This window comes from Bactrocera oleae, chromosome 4, assembly GCF_042242935.1.
Source record: "Bactrocera oleae isolate idBacOlea1 chromosome 4, idBacOlea1, whole genome shotgun sequence".
Lineage (NCBI taxonomy): Eukaryota > Metazoa > Arthropoda > Insecta > Diptera > Tephritidae > Bactrocera > Bactrocera oleae.
This window is the reverse complement of record NC_091538.1, coordinates 74,642,501-74,664,658: the sequence shown is the minus strand read 5'-3', so window position 1 is coordinate 74,664,658 and position 22,158 is coordinate 74,642,501. Positions and strand designations below refer to the sequence as shown.

Below are 22,158 nucleotides of genomic sequence, written 5' to 3'. Positions count from 1 at the left end.
GGTTCAGCTTAACGCTCTCAAAATAGAAGCTGCTATATTTTGTTATCGTTTTTACCAGCATTTGCAGTTGTTTCCAAATATTTCTCTTTACAGTTGCTTTTGAAAGCTGGGATCGTTGCATAGTAGCTCGCAAGCAACTGTAAAGATTGGCGCAATTCTGTGTTTTGTTCATATCGAATGCACAATGAGTCACATAAACGATAGCGGTTTGTGAATTTCCAAGCACAAGTGGGCGGAAGCATGAGAGTGGTGAAGCTGCTATTTTATTTGTTTTATATCGTTATAAATACGTCCCTGTGTGTAATAATTCGAGAGCTCATTTAACAGTATGTTTAGCTAATGAGTTTTGTTATATGCATACTTATGTATATTTATTTGCAAATAACCAATTAATCAGAACCAATATCTATTATTTCATTCTAGATTATTGAATTTTAATTTTGCCTCCACTAAAATAATTTAAAATTTATAATTTATGTTTTTGTCTTGACCAACTGACATGTGAAGTGTATATAACTTTTGTTACATTGGGTTGGTGTATTAGATAATATTGAAAGCTTTCTTGTAGTCAATGCCACAACCTTTCAAAGCGTATACGTTTTTTTTAAATTGAAACTATTATCCATGAGGGAAACGGTAGCTTTAAAAATATGCTCTTGTAAGAGACCCAGTAGAAAAGTGCCAGTTTTATCTTGGAGCATATACTTTAGATGCATAGCCATGCTTAAAATCTAACCTAAAGTAATTTCAATCAACAAGTTCTCTTGCAAGATGTTGCTACAGACTACAATAGTTTTGTTCACCTAACGGTTGTTTGTATCACCTTAAACTAATCGAGTTAGGCATATATATATATATACATGTGTATATATAATATATACGATTAGAATGAAGAGACGAGTTGAAATCCGGGTGACTGACCCATGGGTAAGATATCTTAACAAAATTAACTGAACATATAATATTGGATATACTTTAGTTTAATGCCGAAAATGTGTGAAATTATATTATACTACATATAATAATTTCCGTTATTATAACATATCTTATTGTGTAAATGGCTATGAACATGAATGTATTTGGTCTAGACCTTGGTCTTCTGGTTGACGTTTTGCACATCAAATATACATCCTATAATATAACTTAATAAAATACCAAATTTGATACTAATTCTTTCACGATTTCGTCGAATAATGAATATACAATAGTATTCTTTCGAAACATATTTTAATATGAAGTTCTGCCTACACCTGAAGGTTTTTCCCCTGCTTTGCTCATTGCAAATTACAAAAATATAAAATGTTTAGTTACACCCGAACATAGCCCTTCCTTACTTGTTTAATATTTCTTCCTGAACAGTTTTATAGTACTATTTTAATTTAATACTTTAATGTTCCATTGCTTTACCAATTGATTCCGTTTTTTGTTCGTATTAAAATTAAAAAAAACTAAATATGGTGCTTGCCTTGCTCACGTTTTGCACATCAAATATACATCCTATAATATAACTTAATAAAATACCAAATTTGATACTAATTCTTTCACGATTTCGTCGAATAATGAATATACAATAGTATTCTTTCGAAACATATTTTAATATGAAGTTCTGCCAACACCTGAAGGTTTTTCCCCTGCTTTGCTCATTGCAAATTACAAAAATATAAAATGTTCAGTTACACCCGAACATAGCCCTTCCTTACTTGTTTAATATTTCTTCCTGAACAGTTTTATAGTACTATTTTAATTTAATACTTTAATGTTCCATTGCTTTACCAATTGATTCCGTTTTTTGTTCGTATTAAAATTAAAAAAAACTAAATATGGTGCTTGCCTTGAAAAACTTATTCCATAATTTTCTAAGAAGTAATCTAAGTAAATTGTTACAATAAGCATTTTATTTATAAGTAGTTTTTAAGTAATTATTTATATATATTATTTACTAATTGAATTTTAACTTCTAACACTTTAAAATTAAATATATTTAAATGAAATTTGTCTAAAGTTCGTAAAATCAAATTCGTTTGTGCTAACTTATGCAATACTCTATTTTAATAAAATAAAACATAATCCACTAAAAGTTGAAATTTTATTACTGAAAAGTGAGTTGTTGAATGCTATATTTACTATAAGTATCCTGCCAATACCCGCTCCTTTTACTGGACTATTTGGAATTCATAGCTGCGCCTGCATTGTTTATATAGTCTAAAGTATCTATTAATTTTAATTAATTATAATTTTATTATTTCAATAAATGCTTACTTTTAAATAAATTTATATCAGTACCCTTTGTTAATAAGAATATTATTATCGATACATCTTTTTTATTGCACTTAGTGGCTACAGATTGATTGCACGTTTCCGGCCAAAGACAACGGAAAATATCACATTGTTCGTTTAAAGTCTACAACAAGTGCACCCTACCGCCTCTTTCTCTCAACGAACTAACTTAACTGTACATATTTGGGCTACAGTAAAAATGTTTGATGCCTCACCATCCTGAAGGATATGACCTTTGTTATTGCACTTGATTTTTTTTTTTTAATATTGCACAAGTTTTTTGCACAGTGTTTTAAAGTTGGTTTAAACTACATTTATCTAAAGCTAAACGAAACAGTGTAAGAACAAGAAAACTTGTAATTAGTCTTTTATCTGTTGGTCAGTTCTAGTCAATTCTAGTACATTGTGTTCGTTAAATTTTTCACATAAATTTCAGGACCCTGCTGCTTTGCAAATAATTTTAGGGGATGGAAAACTTTTTCATATTTCGATTGTTGAAATATTTAAAAATATCTTTATGAAAATTCTTTTTCGTAATTAAAATTATTTTCTAAAATTTTTACTTGGCATCCTGACTGGTTATAGCAAACGTTGACATTTTAAACGAGATTTTTTCGAAACTACTTTTTGATATGGTCGTCACGATATCACAAGTTCCAATCACCGATTTACTTGAGATTTGGCATTCATATTTTTAAAATATCTTTTTATTGTATTAACCACACACAGTTATGAAAATATTTTTCAAAATACGTTATGGTACGAGGAAACATAACTTTATGATTTTTTTAAAATTTATTTTCTGTACTTATGAAATATGAAAAAAGTGGATTTACCGTTAATTGCATTTTCTTATCAATTGCTCGAAATTTGGAAATCTAGATTAGAATACTCCCTTTAGCTTAACGTAACGTAAGAAGTGTTCAACTATTTCTAACATTTTTGTACAGTACAGAATGAGTTTCAATGCTTTCCGCACCCGATTCCCACATATCTTCCGCATTTGTCTCACCATCCGTCTCCGAGGAGCCATATGATGGACTTTTCCTGTCTCTCTGCTGCTCTTCTTCCTCAGATGAGTATACATTTAAAGCATTCATATGCGGGGTTTCTAAGTGAGCGACGCTCGAATGAGTCAGTGTCTTATCAGACTCAGCATCGCTTGAGTCTGCCTCCGGAGATTCTTGCGAGGGTGTGGCATTACATCCCATTGCTGCCACCTCACTCTCCGGTGGTTCACCCATGTGTTCAAAATCCTCAAACCGATTGCTATCTAAAATGCTACCACGCCGCATAGATGCCGTCATACCGTTGTGACGATCGGTTAAAGTACTGCCACCATCTGAATTATCTTCAATTGTATCAATGCGTATAATGCGATCACGACCGGACATCTTTTTGAAGTTGTAACGATCGTAAAAGCTACGCTTGTGAACTTCACCCGAATCGGCGCTCATGTAACCGCTGTCCATTTCTTGTAGACGAGGTCCGAATCGCTGTTCATAATAATTATGCGAGGCAGGTGCTGAGTAACTACTTTTTGGGGAAGATACTCGTGGATGTTCGTCAATAAGCGAGGAGATGCCTTCGTCACGGTCAAGCACATCCAGAAAACCGAGCGGCTTCTTATCGTAAGGAGGCGCTGGACTATGTGTTGGACTAAATTTAGAAGCAGCCATGCTTACGAACTTTTTCCATGCATTCTTGAGATCCTTAGCTTTTTTTGCGCGATCTTTGAGGCCCATTGCTATTTGCATTCCATGTGTCAACTGCACAGGCTCGATTTCACAATGATATACTGTTTGTATGGTGCTTATTGGTGGTTGTGCAGATGGTGGTGGCGTTGAGTTGGCATTATTATTATTTGAAGCTGTGCTTCGTTGTGGATACGCTATGCCGACTGGTACTCCAGCATTTCTATATAGTTCCTTTGTGCGATCGGACAGTCGACTGCTGCTACGATTCGAACGTGAACCGATCGAGAGTAGGTCTAATTTGCTGTTATCTAGCTCGCAAATTTTCACATTGTTAATATTATTGTTCGTTTCGAGCTGCGTATCGATATCCTTACAGCAAAGCGGATCTTCTTGAGCGGTATCTACAGTCTTTCGACGATTCATGTACTTCGTAAGGCTATAGTCACCCCGCAAACCGTTGATTTCCGTATTGAACATAGTTCCATAGTCACTTTCAATGTGTTTAGATTTTGTTTTTGTCGGTGGTGAGTCTAAATGTTTGTCATTGTGGAACTGTTGGCAGCTTTTATTTGTATTCGTATTACTGTTATTAACGCTACTGCGACGACAGCTCAAATATTCTTGGGAATCAGTTGGCCCCAGTTTATCTGTTTGCTCATCATGTGCAACACTGGACAGTGTGTTGTTGCATGAACCATCAAATTCTGAGTTGGGTAGGTTATCGGATACACCGGTGATCTCGGTGGATTCGCTATGATTGCTTGTTGTCTCCTCTTCAGTGGTTGTTGTTGTAGCATTTGTACTGGTGGTGGAATGATGAACAAAGTGTTGGCGGTTGTGGTTCTGGTAATGATGGTCGTAGTGTGAGTGCCGGGTAGAGCCGTGACTCCGCTGACTTGTCAACGTGGTGGATGCGGTACTGGGTGGAGGTGGTGGAGGCAAGGGTGGCGGTGAACGACTGATGCGTTTCTTTTGTCCCAGGAATGAAGATGACGCTTTGCTGGTAGTTGTGCTGTTCAGGGTACTGCTGGGAGTAGGTGAGGGCGTTTGGCTTGCGGTAGGCATTGGTGTAAGCGCTGCTTTTACGTTTTTTGATAGCTCGTAGAAACTCTTTGACGATGCAGAAAAGTTCTTAAGAGGTGGGGGCGGCGTAGTCGTTGGAGAATGTACCTGAGGGCTGATTACTGCAGCTTCTGCAACGCGTCGAAGTTTCGGTGTACTAATTTTAATGGTCGTTTTGTTAGATGCTGCATTTGAAATCTCTATGTTTGTGGCTGGCGGTGGTGATACAGGTGATTCAACGATTTGTTGACGCCGCTTTTGTTTAGCCTCGAGCGTAAGTAATCGTCCTTGCTCATTACTTAAATCTAGCTCTTGTGCGCTAGCATATTGACCTCCACACTTACAGCTTGTTTGACTATTTTGTCGTACCAATGGCGATTGATAAATCTCTCGTAAGCTATTGATGTTGGGCCTTTGTTCATCATTCAGCTCGTTGACTATTTCTCTTGTACGTGGCGATACGTGGCTTTCGTAAGCCGGAAAAGCCCCGCTGCCATGGCTGCTATGACTACGAAATGAACTACTTGAATGCAAGATTAATGGTGATTGATGTCCATGCATGTCGTTATGCGTTTCATGCAAGCCCATCACTGGCAGCGAGGTGTAGTTATTTAGCTGATCTCCATTTTGAATCTTTTTCAAGGCCTGTAATGGCCAGGCGTTCACATCACAGAAGCTTTGCTTCTTCGGCTTGCGATCTAATGTGTCAGGCTCAAATTGATCGCTATCTGTAGAGCGTTCGATATCTGATTGGGGTTCATGTTCTACTTCAATGGTCATACTACCCCGAAATGGTGTATCATATTTAATACGTGCTGCTATTTCTTTCTGTTTACTGCTATCGCTGTCCGACTTGTTTACAGTTTTTTTCTTCAGCCCAGGCTCTGGGCGAAACCCCTTTGATTTGTCGTAGACTGTGTGACTAATCTCTAATTCTTCCTCAAGCGGTAATGCTGTGCTTAGACTAGGGCTGAGCTGAGAGCTCACATCGGATGAAGGAGACGAAGACGACTGAGAGCTTTTACGCTTAGTGGCCTCCAGTCGCTCTAGACTATCGGTCTCGTAATCCACAATTAGATATTGTGGTGATTTCCGTCTATAAATCGGCGAATCGGGTTGAAATTGTTTGAGCGATTTGCTACTCAGGGTGCTGTAGTCAGGTGTTGGTACCGATGGTACACTGCTCTGTGTATTGTTATAAATGTCTTTAATTTTCTTTTCAATTGTACTATCATAGTCCGGTGTTGGTATATCCAAATGGAAACCGGTACTGGCATTAAATGCAGCAATATACTCACGATTGAGCGAATTGCGCAAAATATCATATTGCTGACGCCCGGAGGAACAATGTGAATTGCTGGCGGAAGATGGCTCATAGATGTCAAGAATATCGCTCTTTTTGCCTACTACATTGGACTTTGTTCGATGAGAAGCGAAATTTAGTCCACGTTGTGATGAACATGGAGAGTCATGAAGTGAAAATTTGGGATTATTGTAAATCTCGCTGCCAGTTTCTGCGAAACCATATATATTGGCTGCAGCAGAGATCGCAGAGAATGCCTTACTGTAATTACTATTAATGGATGTATTGGTAGAGTTGTCTGTAGAAACACTGGTGCAATAAAGCTGGTAGGAAAGCGACGACGTACTTTTAATATTATCTATGTCACTTACAGGTGACTCGTATGCAGTCGGTCTTGTGTTGACTGTATGGCGTTTAATATTGTCAATTCTATCTGCGCCACCAGTGGGTGCCGGAGGTGGTGGTGGGCGTTGCTTGGGTGACGTAGCCTCCTTACTTAAAGGACTACGTTGAGGGCCGCAACTATGTGGGAGACTTGCGAGCGATGGCGAAGAACTGCTTAGCGACTGGCGCCTGATGTTTTCGTTTAGTAGCTGTTGGTGCTGTTCTAATGATTGTACCTTAATTGTCTGTGGCTGTTCATTGGTACTGCTGGAGGGTTGCGTCCCAGTGTTCTCACTGTTACCGTCACCCTCATTGCTAGTCACCGTTTGCAACCACTTTTCGATGCTATTTCGCTTGTCGCCGCAATTTTTCACGTGACCGCTGCAACGATTATTCGCACAGCCTTGGCACTCGGATGGCGACTGTTGGCGGTGTGAACTATACAGAGAGGCTGTGTCAGAGCGTTGTGTCCCCTCTTCAGGTATCATAATAAGCGACGGTTGGTATCTTTTCGTAGCCATTTTATATTTCGCTATTGCAATTACCTCACGTATTTTGTGTAAAAATTCTATGGCAGCGGGTGGAGGTTGCTGAAGATGCATAATTAATCAATTAAGAATGAAATATGTGCATTAGTTATTGGACAATCTTTAACTTTCTGTTCACACTTACCGCCAGTAAATGTGGTTCAAAGTAGGCGGGGTTAAAGTAAAGCTTCTTACGCACACTACCGTTCATCATTTGCCTCAAGTGTTCCAATTTCTCCTCGGTCATCATATCCTCAACAATCGAAACATTCTCTACCGGCAAGCATTCCGTCTCTTGTGTGGGCGACGATGATAATGGCGGCTCGTTCGTGTTCTCAACAATCGACTGATCTTTCGCGTTCTTCGGCGAACCGTTCGGTGAGCTGTTGTGCAACTTTCCCATACCTCCCAATTGTGGATGCACCAGCGCCGAAGTCTGCATCTGTCAAGTCACGCAAACGCTTCAATATCCTCAAGCATACATAATAAGGTAGGAAAATGCGTAAAGCATGCAAAATACCTGTTTGAGTTTTTCTTGCAAGGTACCATCCATTTCGCACTCGGAATTCGAATTCGATATGTCGCTAGCAAAGCCCGAATTATGTTCGTTCAATTGGGGAAAGTGTTGTAACAAGGGGTTACTCTTGATGATGCCCATCTCCTCTTTCAAACTTCCAATGCTGGTGCGTGAACGTGGCTCATTTGATGTGCCCATGCTAGTGGCTGAGTAAATGCTTCCACTGCGATTGAAAGGTGCGCCGAATGTCACTTGATCATTTTTAGGATAGTTTATTTCATTGGCCATGTCGTCAAGAGAGTTGCGTGTGTGCGACGATTGATGACGACCTTTTCTCTTTTTCATGTGCAGGTATAGAAATACGGAAGCTACATAAATAAGGCCTAGTAACAGACTGCAAACGGCGATTACCACATACTCTTTGGTGGACATGCCGTCCGAAGTGGAGGCCAGTGTTGAAGTAGCTTCCGATTGAAAGAGGACCTCCGAGACATCTGTGAATCGGCGGTCAAAATTTAAAAATATTGTGATGAATTTAATTAAGACCAAAAGTGAAATATATTTATTATTCTAGCGCTGAATATACTTACTGTGAGTGTATTTAACTGGTGTGCCATTGACGCGAAAGGCGACACAAGGTGAGTAGACATTCTTTGGTAGCAACATGTGTTCTAAGAAATTATTTCAAATTCTATTAGATTATATTTTCTGTGATTTTTGTTATTATATGTATGTATATGTGTGTGTACCTTTGCTAGTGGAATTCAAAGAAATTGTCATATCGCGGCAGACTAAATGCACAACAATGAGTCGACCTTGCATTTTGTGGCGCAAATCCGGCTCACCCAACCACTGAAAAAGTTAAGTAAATTTAATTAATTAATAGTGAAGTGTAAATACCAATATTTTGAACTTAGGTAACAACGACAATTCAATTAATTTCATGTTTAAATCTTTAGAGATAAACGTCCTTAATCGTTCGATTAGCGTCATTCTTTCGACGATCACTTTTTTACGTCAATATGTATGCAAAATAAATTACTTTTTAATAACTGCTGATAAATTCGCATTACTCACTTCTAAAAGAAAAAGTTCAATTCGACGATTTCAGGAAACGCCTTACCGAAATTTCACATATTAAATCAGTACAGTCGTTCTCAAACTTTGCAAATAGAAAAAGTAACGACTTTTAATATATACTTGTATATTAGTATATACATACATACATACATAGGTTATATTACAATATAAGTCCTCTAGTAATATTAAACTAGTACTTCTGACGTTCAGGAATGATGATTATAAACTAACTGCCATATTTTGAAAAACAAAATGTATCTGATGTTTCTTTAATACTTGTATTTAAAGCTCAATGAATATACATACATATAACTCAATAACAATTTGTTTTAATTTGAATAATTTTATGACTTTTGGTTGGGTCTAATTGGCATATTGACAAAATGTAGGAATGTGTAGTACTCATTATTTTAATTTTTTTTTAATTATTCAACTAAACAGTAGTATTTTTTTAAATAGTTTATTGAGAAAAACTTTTCCGATCTATAATATTATTCTTTTCTGCACTCTTAGCTTTCTAATTTAAGTTTACTTTTTACTATCGCATGCTTTAGCTAATTCGTTGTTAAGTGAAGTTATTTCCAGTTAAGGTTTTCAAAGTTAACGAATGTTCATTTACTTTATTTTAACAAAGTTTCATTTTCTTTACCAAACATGGTGTCTGAGCATGTGTGCTGCAGGTGCAACAACGCCGTTTCACGCGCTACTTAATTAACACTTAATGGCTCTCTTGTTTTGTGTGCCATCTCTTATGTAGGTATAACCACGCACGATTTAATTGTCACATAATCTTTTGCGTTTTCCTGCAACATTGCTTCCTTGATACATTTTTGCTGAAGACCATTCGTTCATGCAGCTCATCCGCAGAATTATTAAATTGTAAAATTGGGACTCACCTGCAAGAAAGTACGCCCTTCGTCGCGAAACATGCGGAATGGATAGTCCGTATCGATGGGGTTCCGCAGATCGGACCAGCCGTTTTTGGTGAGATATTGGGCACCAGTGACTGCGCACACGGGTGTCCGAATATCTGCAATTTTTTTAAATGTTTTCATAAATATGTAAATCAGTAAACCCGAAGCTGTAGATTTTTTATCGCATAACATTTGTTTTGCTTTAAGTTTTAAACAAGTAATAATGACAAATATCCTCGTAAATGCTGTTCTTATACATACATATAAATATTATATACTATTAACAAAAATAGGTGTAAGTAAAAAAAAAAACACACACGAATACTATAATGCATAAACATCCACAAGTCGCTTCGGGTAGGAACTTGTATGCGCGTATGCACGTACTTATGTGACACACCGTAAACTTACTTGGAAAACTGATTTCTCTACTGGGGTAAATGATTTGGCCGCGCAATGGCAGAAATACAAACGGGATTTTCTCGGACGCCGAACCGCTTACAAACGGCGAAAGAGTGCATTCTGCAAATGGTAAAAAAGAAACGAACGAATGGTTACTTACATACATATAAATAAAAAATATTTTATTTGTCATTTCAACTATTTACTTAATCGATTTGTTGTATTTTATTCAGGCTTATAAATTTCGGCATACATACATTCATATGCGTATGTCTATTTACTTAAATTAATTAATCCAAGGGGTAATGCATTAAGATATTGTTGTTGCACTTGCCTCAGTGCATTTAGCACTTGCAAATATGATTAATTTCTTTTTCATTTGATGATCTGTGGTGTTAATTCTTTGTTTTTGTTTCTCTCAGCTTTATTTATTTGGTTTTCAAGCATGACAAACAACAGTGAAAGCTACTTCGTATGCCACATTTAGTTTGGGCCCCTTGTAGGAAAACTAAAAGCAAAGCGGCTTATTTGTGAACATACTGGTTGTGGACACAATTATACGTAAGTATACGTACATATATAACGGTACAGAGCGAAAGAGCAGTTTGACTAATATCCAATATAAAAATGCATACCCTCGTATTCACATCTTCTTTGTTTTTGTTCTATTTGTGCATGGAATAAGTGAAACAGCAGCAGACAGGGTGAACAAAACGTTGAAATCGAAAGTCAAGATATGTAAGTATGTAGGTACAAACATTTATAATACCTACATACTTATGTTAATATGTACTAACTTATTTACATACTGTACATAATGTATGTACATATACATATGTATGTATGTATGTATGTCATTTAGATTTACCTCAGATGGAACCACGTTCTACTAAATTATTCAACATTTTATTTACCTCTTTCTGGAAATGATTTTAAACATTATCAAAAGTAAAGGAAATTGGTTTCAGTTTTAAAAACATTTGTATTGTTCGCATTTCTAATTTTTATAAAGCAGTGCTCCCAACTTTTTCCGTCATATTTGATCTACAGTTTCGCCTATGTTCCTTTGTTGTGTTGTAAGTAAAGGGAAATACTGAGATTCCTATGAATTGTACCTATGTATGTATGTTGATGGATATATATGTACATATGTACAAACGCATACATATATGGTGTACATATGTACATACATATATTGAATCAAAGTTTTTATGAGCTCATTACAAATATCATTGTCTGCTTGTCGTGGCTTTTACATTGAAATCATTATGTTGCTGTTGTTTTTGTAGTTACCGCATATTTTTCAAAAAGCAAGAAACTCACTTTTATTTATCAAATGCTTTCAGTCTTTTTTTCAATTATGAAAAGCACGTGAATCGGCGCTAACTGTGAAACTGATGGTATTGTTGTGGCGAATTATGCCAACAACATGCAGCGTCTTCTTAAGGTTTTTGTTGCTACACTATTTCTATAGTAATTAGGTGAGAAAAATAAATGTGCAGGTAAAGGTAAAAAGTAGCATGAAAAAGCTGTGAAAGATGACGCCAATAAAAGTCAGCAAAAACTACCATTACAGCAAAAACAATGTGAAGAAATAAAAAGTAGCAATATTCACTTGCTGATTTGAAATGGCAACAACAAGCAACAATGGCAAATTACGTTTTACAACCACAAGTTGAAAATGCATATCAAATGGCGAATACTTGCGTGCCACACGTTGTCATTAAATTGTAATGGTAGTGTTGTTGCCTGTTGAAAAGATGAGATAATATAACTGTTGCTTGTGCTGCTGTTGAATATTCCAAGGCTGCAACAGCGTCAAAAGCAGCTGGAAGTGTAACATACCAAACAACAACAACTTGTACAGCTTCCGTATGTGTTCACAGCTATTTTCGCCAACCACCCATTCGCACCATGTGGATGGGGTGGGCCCGTTTCGAAAGTGATCCTAATTGATAGGCAACAAACTCCTTGCGGATTGGTGACATTTTTTATACTCTCGCAACCTGTTGCTACAGAGTATAATAGTTTTGTTCACCTAACGGTTGTTTGTATCACCTAAAACTAATCGAGTTAGATATAGGGTTATATATATATAAATGATCAGGATGAAGAGACGATTTGAAATCCGGGTGACTGTCTGTCCGTCCGTCCGTCCGTCCGTCTGTCCGTCCGTGCAAGCTCTAACTTGAGTAAAAATTGAGATATCTTTATGAAACTTGGTAGACATGTTTCTTGGTACCGTGAGACGGTTGGTATTGCAGATGGGCGTAATCGGACCACTGCCACGCCCACAAAACGCCATTAATCAAAAACAAATAACTTGCCATAACTAAGCTCCGCAATAAGATACAAGACTGTTACTTGGTACACAGGATCACATTAGGGAGGGGCATCTGCAGTTAAAACTTTTTTTAAAAAGTGGGCGTGGTCCCGCCTCTAATAGGTTTAGTGTGCATATCTCCTAAACCGCTAATGCTATAATAACAAAATTCACTAAAAGCAAATGTTTTTAGCACTTCTATTGACGGTGTGAAATCTTTAGTTGAAATCAGGTGGCAACTCCGCCCACTCCCCATATAACGGTACTGTTAAAAACTACTAAAAGCGCGATAAATCAAGCACTAAATACGCCAGAGACATTAAATTTTATCTCTGAGATGGTATAAGATGACTTTATAGGAACCGCGTTCAAAATTAGACAGTGGGCGTGGCACAGCCCACTTTTAGGTGAAAACCCATATCTTGAGATCTGCTTAACCGATTTCAACCAAATTCGGTGCATAACGTTCTTTTCATGTTTCTATGTCATAGTGCGAAAATGGGCGAAATCGGACTACAACCACACTTACTTCCCATGTAACACCATTTTCAATTCCATCTGATTCTTTCACTTTCCACTATGCAAATCAGGTAACAATGATTATATCGGGGTAAAACTTTGCGTGAATAATGCAATTAAAGTATGCCATCTTGCGGCCAAAATTTGTCTAAATCGAACCAAAACTGTTCAAACCCCTAAGTACTAAATATGTGGACCCCAGTGCCTATAGTTGACCTTCTACCGAAAATATCAGTCAATCCACAAAGAAATCTCAAACGAGTATACCATTTGACTTTGCGAGAGTATAAAATGTTCGGTTACATCCGAACTTAGCCCTTCCTTACTTGTTTTAAATTTGCATGAATATGACAAAGTTGAAAAGTGCCAAATTAGTGGAAAGAAATGTAACTGTTATGTAAAATTACGGCAAAGAAATGTAGTAAAGTTTTGAATGTTTATGAAATAATGCCAAGAGAGATGCTATAAACTTTGCAAGAAACTGACATTAGTATACAAAACTTTCCAAGTTAATGAAGAAAAGTGTTTTACTCAAATTGCTTCGTCCCTTATTATTACAGTTTCAAATTCAGATTTTTAGCAATCTTTAATTGCCTGTTGAGATGCCCCTTTATGAAACTCATGAGTTTGATATAACCTCGTACTAATGTATCCTCTTTCTGTAGACATATGTATGTATGTACATACTTATGCATATGATTTGCATACATTTATATGCAGTTGAGGTAACATGAATTAATGTTTGCTTCAAAGTATTTCTCATTGGATAAAAATACTTGAAAAATCAGATGCGAAAGTTTTGATAACAATTGAACTAAAGCGTAATTCTCAATGATAGTTCATATTCTCATAGTATGAAAGCAATCTCCATAAGTTTGTAGGCTGATACCGGGAATCTGACTATCATTTCCTCATAGAACCTTGCATTTTTATGTTTATTATGCTTATTGTTGCATTTAGTAATGACAATTTTGTCAACGTTACAGTTATTGTGAAACAATTGCACTTGTGTCCGTTAACAAGTCTCACAAGCCTTTTGCATTGACTTCAATTCAGCGAAAATGATAATCGCAAATTGGCATTTTAAAACCGTAAATGTAATATTTATTTAGTCAAACTGTTTTACTTCGAATTACATATATATATGTATGCGCATGCACTGTATTGCAACCGAGGCACAATGAGAAAATTACCATCTACAATGTTGATCATATACTGAAATGCAAACATAGCTGCAAAAAATATATCCACTGCTTTCATTTATAGGAGCACATGCTTGTTTATAAGTTTGTGCAAATGTGTGGCCGGACTGTTAGCTTTGTTTTGTTGCCCAACGGTAGCATCGACTAACATTTTATTAATTGAAAATCGCCCAAAAGTCGTAAGCCAACATAGAATTATGGCGATTACAAGATATTATTAAAAAACTGCTGGCAAGGAAAAAACATGTTGGCAATTGAATTGTGTGCGGTACAAATGTGTAGAATAATTTATCTACTTACATGCATACATATATGTGAGCATAATCAAACCAATTCGATCCAAAATATTTCTAAATTGAAATAAGATTGCGTTTAGGATCAAGATATTATCCGTGATATTTACAGGTGCTGTCCAAAGCTGTTGTACATTTGGTTCGGTGAATCGCTTATAAAAAGAAAGCGATGCAGCTCAGATAGCACTGGCACCAACAATAATGCCATGTAATTGCAATATATAACACATTAGCTATTGAGTTTGTTTGCGCTCAACTTGGAGGTGTTTAAGTTTCTATTTGGCTTCAGCTGACTTACAGGCTAGGTATGAACATTAGCAAATTATATGGCAACAAATTAGGCAAGCAATGCGCTGTTGCAACTTTAAGTAGTCACAACCGCTCACAAAAATTCTCAATAACAGTGATTAAAGAGCCAGCAACAGCACGTGCAAGATTTTCTGCAGAAATTTGCTGACATTCTTTCTTTATTCCCCCAATTCCCCTATCTGAATGGATTTATTAACGTTGATTGTCGTTCCTGCATAGGCTTTCTGCACATACTTACTTATTGTTTCGTCTTCATCTTCTGACATCGATGTGTCGGTTAGTATTCGGTGACACGACGCTACGAGGCGCATCAAAGGGAAAATTGAAGGTGTACACCGCTGGGGCTCATTCCATTCAAATAACGGTCTATGCGTGGCGGTCCTCAGTGCATGCTCCACTGGACATTGGCCCTATTCAGTTGTTATTGTCTGTGGAAAATGTATGTACACCTTGGTTTCTCTCCTGCTGCTTTTGTGTCGCACAATTCTGTTGTGCTTCACCTTATTGGGATACTTTTAATAGGATTAAAATAAATGTTCGGCATCACCGATACTGCTTATCAACATTCGATGCATGAGTTTGGTGAGCGTGTGTGGTTTTGATATTTGTTGAAATATAATATTATATTTGAAAGACCCGTGGTCAGAAGAAGTGCGTAGTTTAAATGGCGCAATGCCTTAACAATAACTGGTAAAATCTCTCAGTTCTAGAAGTAAACAAAAGCGCAAGTGCAATACAGTTCAATTCGCTGTTCAAAGTAAGGGTTGAATCTCTTATTTTTACGACTGTGCGTTACTGAGTAATATGGCTTTTTAGCTGTTAGTGGCTGATATCTCGTGTTTCGTAATAAACAGACGCGATGGTGCTTAAGTATTATTGAACTCTATGTTTTCCACTTCAAATTCTACTGTTACCTCAAACTTAAAATAAAACAAAAACGAACAAAAAACTTTGCTGCGACTGCACCGACGCTACGGTATAAAAATATTATACCTTTATCTTGATTGCGGTCGGTCAGTTTGTATGACAGCGAATAGCATAGATGAATAGCTTCTTTCTCACCAAGGATGACGTTTCAGATCGATATCTTACAAACTGAGCAACTAGTTCGTGGACAGAACGACAGAAAGACAGACAGACATAGCATGTACATATACTTCTCCGACGTTTCCCTCTGGGTGTTACAAACTTTGTGGAAAATTTATATACCCTGTTCAGGGTATAATGAGGAAAAAATAGGTTTTACAGTTTGGTATTTGTTGCTCGTATTTAGTTAAAAAATAGAAAAGCTAAAAAAACAGTCACCTCTTCCTTTACATATACATATGTATGTACTTACTTCCAGAGATTTATAATTTGCTTGTTTTTTAACCTGTTTGCATATCTAAATAATACTGCACAGTTACGTAAGCGTTTTGGTGGTAGTAATGACAGCGGTATTGGCAATTTCATCGCACTGCATGTCCGGTAACACTTGTCTGCATAAACGCTGCCGTTTACGGTGTTCTGGCGTCCCTGCATGCGAGAACTACGCATCGAAAGGCAACCAAAACAGCCGTTAACAACTAACAGCTGCCACAGTAGCAACAACCAACTCTACAATAAACACAACAGTAACAACAGTAGAAAATGTACACTTTGCGCAACAACAAAATGATACGATTTTCACTGGATCTAGCAACCGCCCATGTCTAGTATGTTTGTTAAGAGCGCCCAGGTCAATCACATGCTGCTCCGTTTTGTCTGCTTGCAACCTTCGTGATTGATAGCCCAATTTAACTAAAATTTTCAATTGCCTAGCGCCCGTTTATTTTACTACAATTACTGTCTAAGCTGATATGCATTTAGGTAGTCAAAGTGCTTGATGAGTTACGTTGCGTGTTCAATTCTACGCCATAACAAGAGGTTTCGTGCAGTAAACTGTGTGCTGTGGGTTGTGTAAAACATTTTCTTACTTGGCACCTTTTAATGGCTAGCATGAACTTCAGATCCGTGAACAACTAGATATCTGCAAAAAGTCCACACTTTTTTTGCGCTCAGAAATTACTTGAGTTATGCCAATAAGTTGCCGTGGATAAAAGAAGGGGCAGACGTGACAGTGGTCAGCAGAAATTGAAGGTAACGCAATTACAGTTGACATTCATAGCCAAATACTACTGATATTGTCTTGCAGAGGTATTAAATCGAGGTCTTCCAAAAAGCTCTTGCGTTATCGTATATTCTAATGACTTTGGGAAATGGCGTTTGCTGGTAGAATTAATCGTTGTTGTTTAGCTTTATATTATTAGCTTCGTTGACTCTACTTGAACAATGTTTCATGCCCCAGTTTTTCGCCAAGGTGACAAATATCCCATGTATCGATGGTTCCTTTGCCTATGGCCGAATATTTATGTGCGCATGGATTACGTGCTAGCTGTAGTATTCAAAAACTTAAGAAAAGTAAAACTTCTTTTTGACTGAAAGTTTGAAACCAAAAACGTGTGTATAATATTATATTTAAATACTTAATATAAATAAATATTTGGGCATAGGCAAAGGAACCATCGATCACAACACCTACATAAGTATGTACACATATTTGTATGTTTTGAGTTCTTTGCAATATCACGAATGTACCTAGATGCATGTTCCCGGAATTATTATATTCAAAATAATGTTTTTTTGCTTGATAGTCAATAACTTACATTCGAGGAAATGTTGAAAATTTTGTAAACTTACCGTGAATATCATCGACGCAAATGCCTAAATCCTCGCGATATGTGCTTAAATAAGGTAAGCAACGACACTGGCAACCCTCAGAAGGCACGTTTGCAACGGCACGCTCATTAGATTTTAGAAATTTGGGTCGTCTAACTAAGTGATCGACATCTGTCAGCGTAGAATGAATGGTAGCGACACTATTGCCTATATGGAGAAAGCATCGAGAGTAAATAAATTTTGTTAATAAAACAAGGGAAATTATTAATATATATGTATATTCAAGAGTCAAGGCTCAAAGCTCAAAAGCTAACACCGCTATAAATATATATTTATATATTGCATTACACTGGTAAGCAAAATAAAATTTTTTTTTGTTTCATGAAGTTACTGTTTCTTACTAATTTGAAGTCGCTTATTTCAAATCTACCCTCAGTTTCTTTCTAGTGGCTAAAGTTTTAGTGATACAGGTACTTATTAAAACATCGTTACTCTGCGTTACTTACTAAATTTCGTAAATAAACCGCTATGTCTGTATTAAGAAGAAATTGTTTAAATGATCCGATTAGTTTTTGTGCTGATTGTGATAACTATATGTTTAGAAAATTCCACTTAAATGCGCCTGATCCTAAAATAAAACTAATTTGACTACTTTGGGAATTTTGGTTATGAAGAAATTAAAATATTGTACATTGAACATAAATGGCTTATATGCGTCGTTCTTAAAATCATACATTTTTTTTTTGGGTCAACAAGAAGGATATACCCCTGTTTCGCGTGCTTATGGGATAGCCGTGCAAAGACAGAACATTGGACTAAAAAAGTTGGTCTTTGCAAGAAAAGCACATAAAAGAAGTTTTTTTTTTAATGTTAGGTAAGAGTAAAATATTTTTTATGTAATATGTGCATATTTCAAAACTAGAGCTGCTAGAGAAAAACTGATTACAGATGTGAATTCAGCGAAGCAAAATCATAGAAAATCAGATAAGAAACTTTATACTCAGTGTTATGAAGGGCTATCTGTAACTTATTAAAGACAACCGAGGCACAAGTTACTATTTTCGTAAGTAGCTAGTACTACCATCCCTTACTATAGCATACCGCAATGTCAAAATCTTGCAGCTGCTCAAGGCCAGTAGCTTACAGTATTTTGCGAGTTTCAGACATTAAATATATTAAATATCTTAAAAGAAAATATTTTCTATTTATTTATGAACGTTTTCAAATGAATAATTTATTAAGATGCATCTCCAAAAAACATTGTGTTTTAAATACTTTAATAATTTTTATACTCTTGCAACATGATGCTACAATGTATAACAGTTTTGTTCACCTAACGGTTGTTTGTATCACTTAAAACTAATCGAGATAGATATAGAGTTATATACTTGTATATAAATGATCAGGGAGACGAGACGAGTTGAATTACGTCCGTCGTCCGCTTGTGCAAGCTCTGAGTTGAGAAAAATTGAGATATCTTGATGAAACTTGGTAAAATTGTTCAATGGCATCCGAAGAGGGTTGGTATTGTAGATGTGCAGAATTGGACTATTGCCACGCCTACAAAATGCCATTAACCGAAAACATATAAAGTGCAATAACTAAACTACACAATAAGATAAAAGGCTGTTATTTAGTAAAAGAAATAGCATTAGCGAGGGGCATTCATGGTTGAACATTTTTTTAAAAAGTGGGCGCGCCCCGTCCTTCAATATGTTAATGTACATATCTCTCAAACCATTCAAGCTATAGTAACCATATTCGTTCAGGTCAAATATTCTTATGTGAAAGAGGTGAATTCGGATATAACTATATGACTATCATTATATTAGGTATATGGGGTTAAGAGAAGTATTGATTCAAGAAATTGAAAGAATCAGATGGAATCCAATTTGTGTTATATGGTAAGTGGGCGTGAATGTAGTCTGATTTCGCCCATTTTAACTGCAACATAAGAATTTCATAGTAATACAACCTACCGAGTTTAATTTATATCGGTCGGGTTGGTCCCGAGATATGGGTTTTCACCTAAATGTGGGTGGTACCACACTCATCGTCAAATATTGATAACGACCGATGGTCTAATTTTGAAAGTGGCTCCTATAAAGCTGTCTTGTTTCATCCTGTGTGTAAAATTTAATGTCTCTGATGCATTTACTTATTGATTTATCGCGCACTTAGTAGTTTTCAACAAAACTGTTTTATGAAGAGAGGGCGGAAATTGGATTATAAGATTTCATCCATTTTCACACTGTCGGTAGGGCCTTGCAAACACTTTTTTCCAAGCGAATTTGGTTATTGTAACTTAAATGGATTAAACAGAAGCAAAAAACAAAAACATAACAATGTATTTATACATATATCGAGCTTAAGTGGTTTTGAAGTTATTTGCCAGATAGAAAGCAAACAACAATGATAGCTTCTTTCAAATCAAAAGAAGTGCTATTTATTATTCGCTGCCACAAGATTCTGTTTTGGCACCTTTATACATATATTATCTATCTATCAAAATTAGATTTCAAACCATAAGCATGGGTTCTGATTCTTATAAGAATCATTTAAATATTTTATTAAAAACAAGTAAGGAAGTTCTAAGTTCGGGTGTAACCGAACCGAGTACAAAGTTGCAAGGATCAAAGCCGTGAAATTACTTCAGGAATTTTATATTAAAGGCAGCATTGATCCGATTCAACCCATTTTTGACACAAAACATACTATTATGGAGAGTTTCATTTATTTATTTTATTATATGAATTTCAATTATATATCTTACACATTGACCGATATTTTCGGTAAAAAGACAACTATAGGCACTGTGTGTAGGCACTATAGGCACACAAATATGGCACATATTCAGTACCTAGGGGCTTTAACAGTTTTGGTTCGATTTAGAGAATTTTTGGTCACATGCCATCTTCTGAAACCCCCTTTAAACGCATTATTCACGCAAAGTCTTACCTCGATACAATCATTGTTGCTTGATTTGCATAGTGGAAAGTGAAAGAATCAGATGGGATTTAAAATGATGTTATATGGGAAATTGGCGTGGTTGTAATCCGGTTTCGCCCATTTTCGAACTATAACATAGAAATATGAGAGGAATTTGTACCGAATTTGTTTAAAATCGGTTAAGCAGATCCTAAGATATTAGTTTTCACCTAAAAGTGGGCGGTGCCACTGTCTAATTTTGAACGCGGTTCCTATAAAGCCATCTCATACCATCCCACAGATACAATTTAATGTTTCTGGCGTGTTTAGTGCTTGATAGCGCTTTTAGTAGTTTCTAACAGTACCGTTATATTGGGAGTGGGCGGGGTTGTCTCCCGATTTTACTCATTTTCACACTGTCGAATAAGGTGCTAAAAACATTTGTTCTCAGTGAATTTGGTTGTTATAGCTTTGGCGGTTTAGGATATACATATGAACATTAAACCTATTAGGGGGCGGGGCCATGCCCACTTTAAAAAAATTTAAACTGCAGATGTCCCTCCCTAATGTGATCCTGTATACGAAATAGCAATCTTGTATCTTATTGTGGAGCTTAGTTATGGCAATTTATTTATTTTTGAATAATGGCGTTTTGTGGGCGTGGCAGTGGTCCGATTACGCCCATATGCAATACCAACCGTCTTACGGTATCAAGAGACATGTGTACCAAGTTTCATAAAGATATCTAAATTTTTACGCAAGTTACAGCTTGCACAGACGGACGGACGGACAGACGGTCACCCGGATTTCAACTCGTCTCTTCATCCTGATCATTTATATATATATAACCCTATATCTAACTCGATTAGTTTTAGGTGATACAAACAACCGTTAGGTGAACAAAACTATTATACTCTGTAGCAACAGGTCGCGAGAGTATAAAAATATATGTAATAAAAACAACAACACATAGCTATTGCAAGAGTACAGTAATTTTTGTAATTTGTATACATATGTAGATATATGGATTATACTGATTGTTAGGACGCACCATGTGGAACCGGTAAGATATTTTAAATATCATAACAGAAACTCGCATGGATATTGCATCGCCAAGGCAAAGAGGCTACTTTGCTAGAATATGGGTAAACGACGCACAATGCGAGATTTAAACGGCAACGAACAAGTTGCTGTTTTACCACTGTTTGGGATTCCCATTTGCCATTGCCGGCCATTCTTCACTTATCTTAACGCAATGAGCAGTCAAAGTGTAAAAGTAGATGAAATTAGTTTTCAATTACAACAGTTATTGCCAGGCTATCAGATCTACGTATATATTTTAAATCATTCGGTAATTGTCTAGATACATACTTGTATACTCGAAATGACATCACTTAATCTTCGTATGAAAATTCTTCAACTATTATTCTTCAGAGTAATTTCAATTCACCTCAACTATGCAACGGTATACTTTGGTAATCAAAAAGATTACAATAAATATTATTGTAGCATCAATTTTTACTGGAAAATTTAATGGAGAAATGGTCCTCTTGCCACGCTTTCCAATGATACTGTCACAATATACGATAGGAATAGAGCTGAATTAAATTGAATTTGAAAATGTTTAAAATTAAAAATTTAATTATATATATATTATTTATACAAATAGGTCAAAATTAAATGAAACAAAAACAAAATACATGATTATTAATTGAAAAAATACA

General features: G+C 36.3%; 1 protein-coding gene across 1 annotated transcript in view; it reads right to left on the bottom strand.

Moving 5' to 3' along the window:
• Nucleotides 1–2,001: 2,001 nt before the first annotated feature.
• sha (shavenoid) overlaps nucleotides 2,002–22,158 on the bottom strand; it is a 57,246-nt gene continuing 37,089 nt past the window's right edge. The window contains exons 5-12 of the mRNA XM_036367424.2: nucleotides 17,528–17,713; nucleotides 10,173–10,283; nucleotides 9,744–9,877; nucleotides 8,517–8,619; nucleotides 8,358–8,438; nucleotides 7,771–8,261; nucleotides 7,396–7,692; nucleotides 2,002–7,313 (exon numbers count right to left, since the gene is read on the bottom strand). Of these exons, the coding sequence (XP_036223317.2) occupies nucleotides 3,201–7,313; nucleotides 7,396–7,692; nucleotides 7,771–8,261; nucleotides 8,358–8,438; nucleotides 8,517–8,619; nucleotides 9,744–9,877; nucleotides 10,173–10,283; nucleotides 17,528–17,713 (5,516 nt within the window). The 3' untranslated portion in view covers nucleotides 2,002–3,200. The remainder of the gene's footprint in view (nucleotides 7,314–7,395; nucleotides 7,693–7,770; nucleotides 8,262–8,357; nucleotides 8,439–8,516; nucleotides 8,620–9,743; nucleotides 9,878–10,172; nucleotides 10,284–17,527; nucleotides 17,714–22,158) is intronic.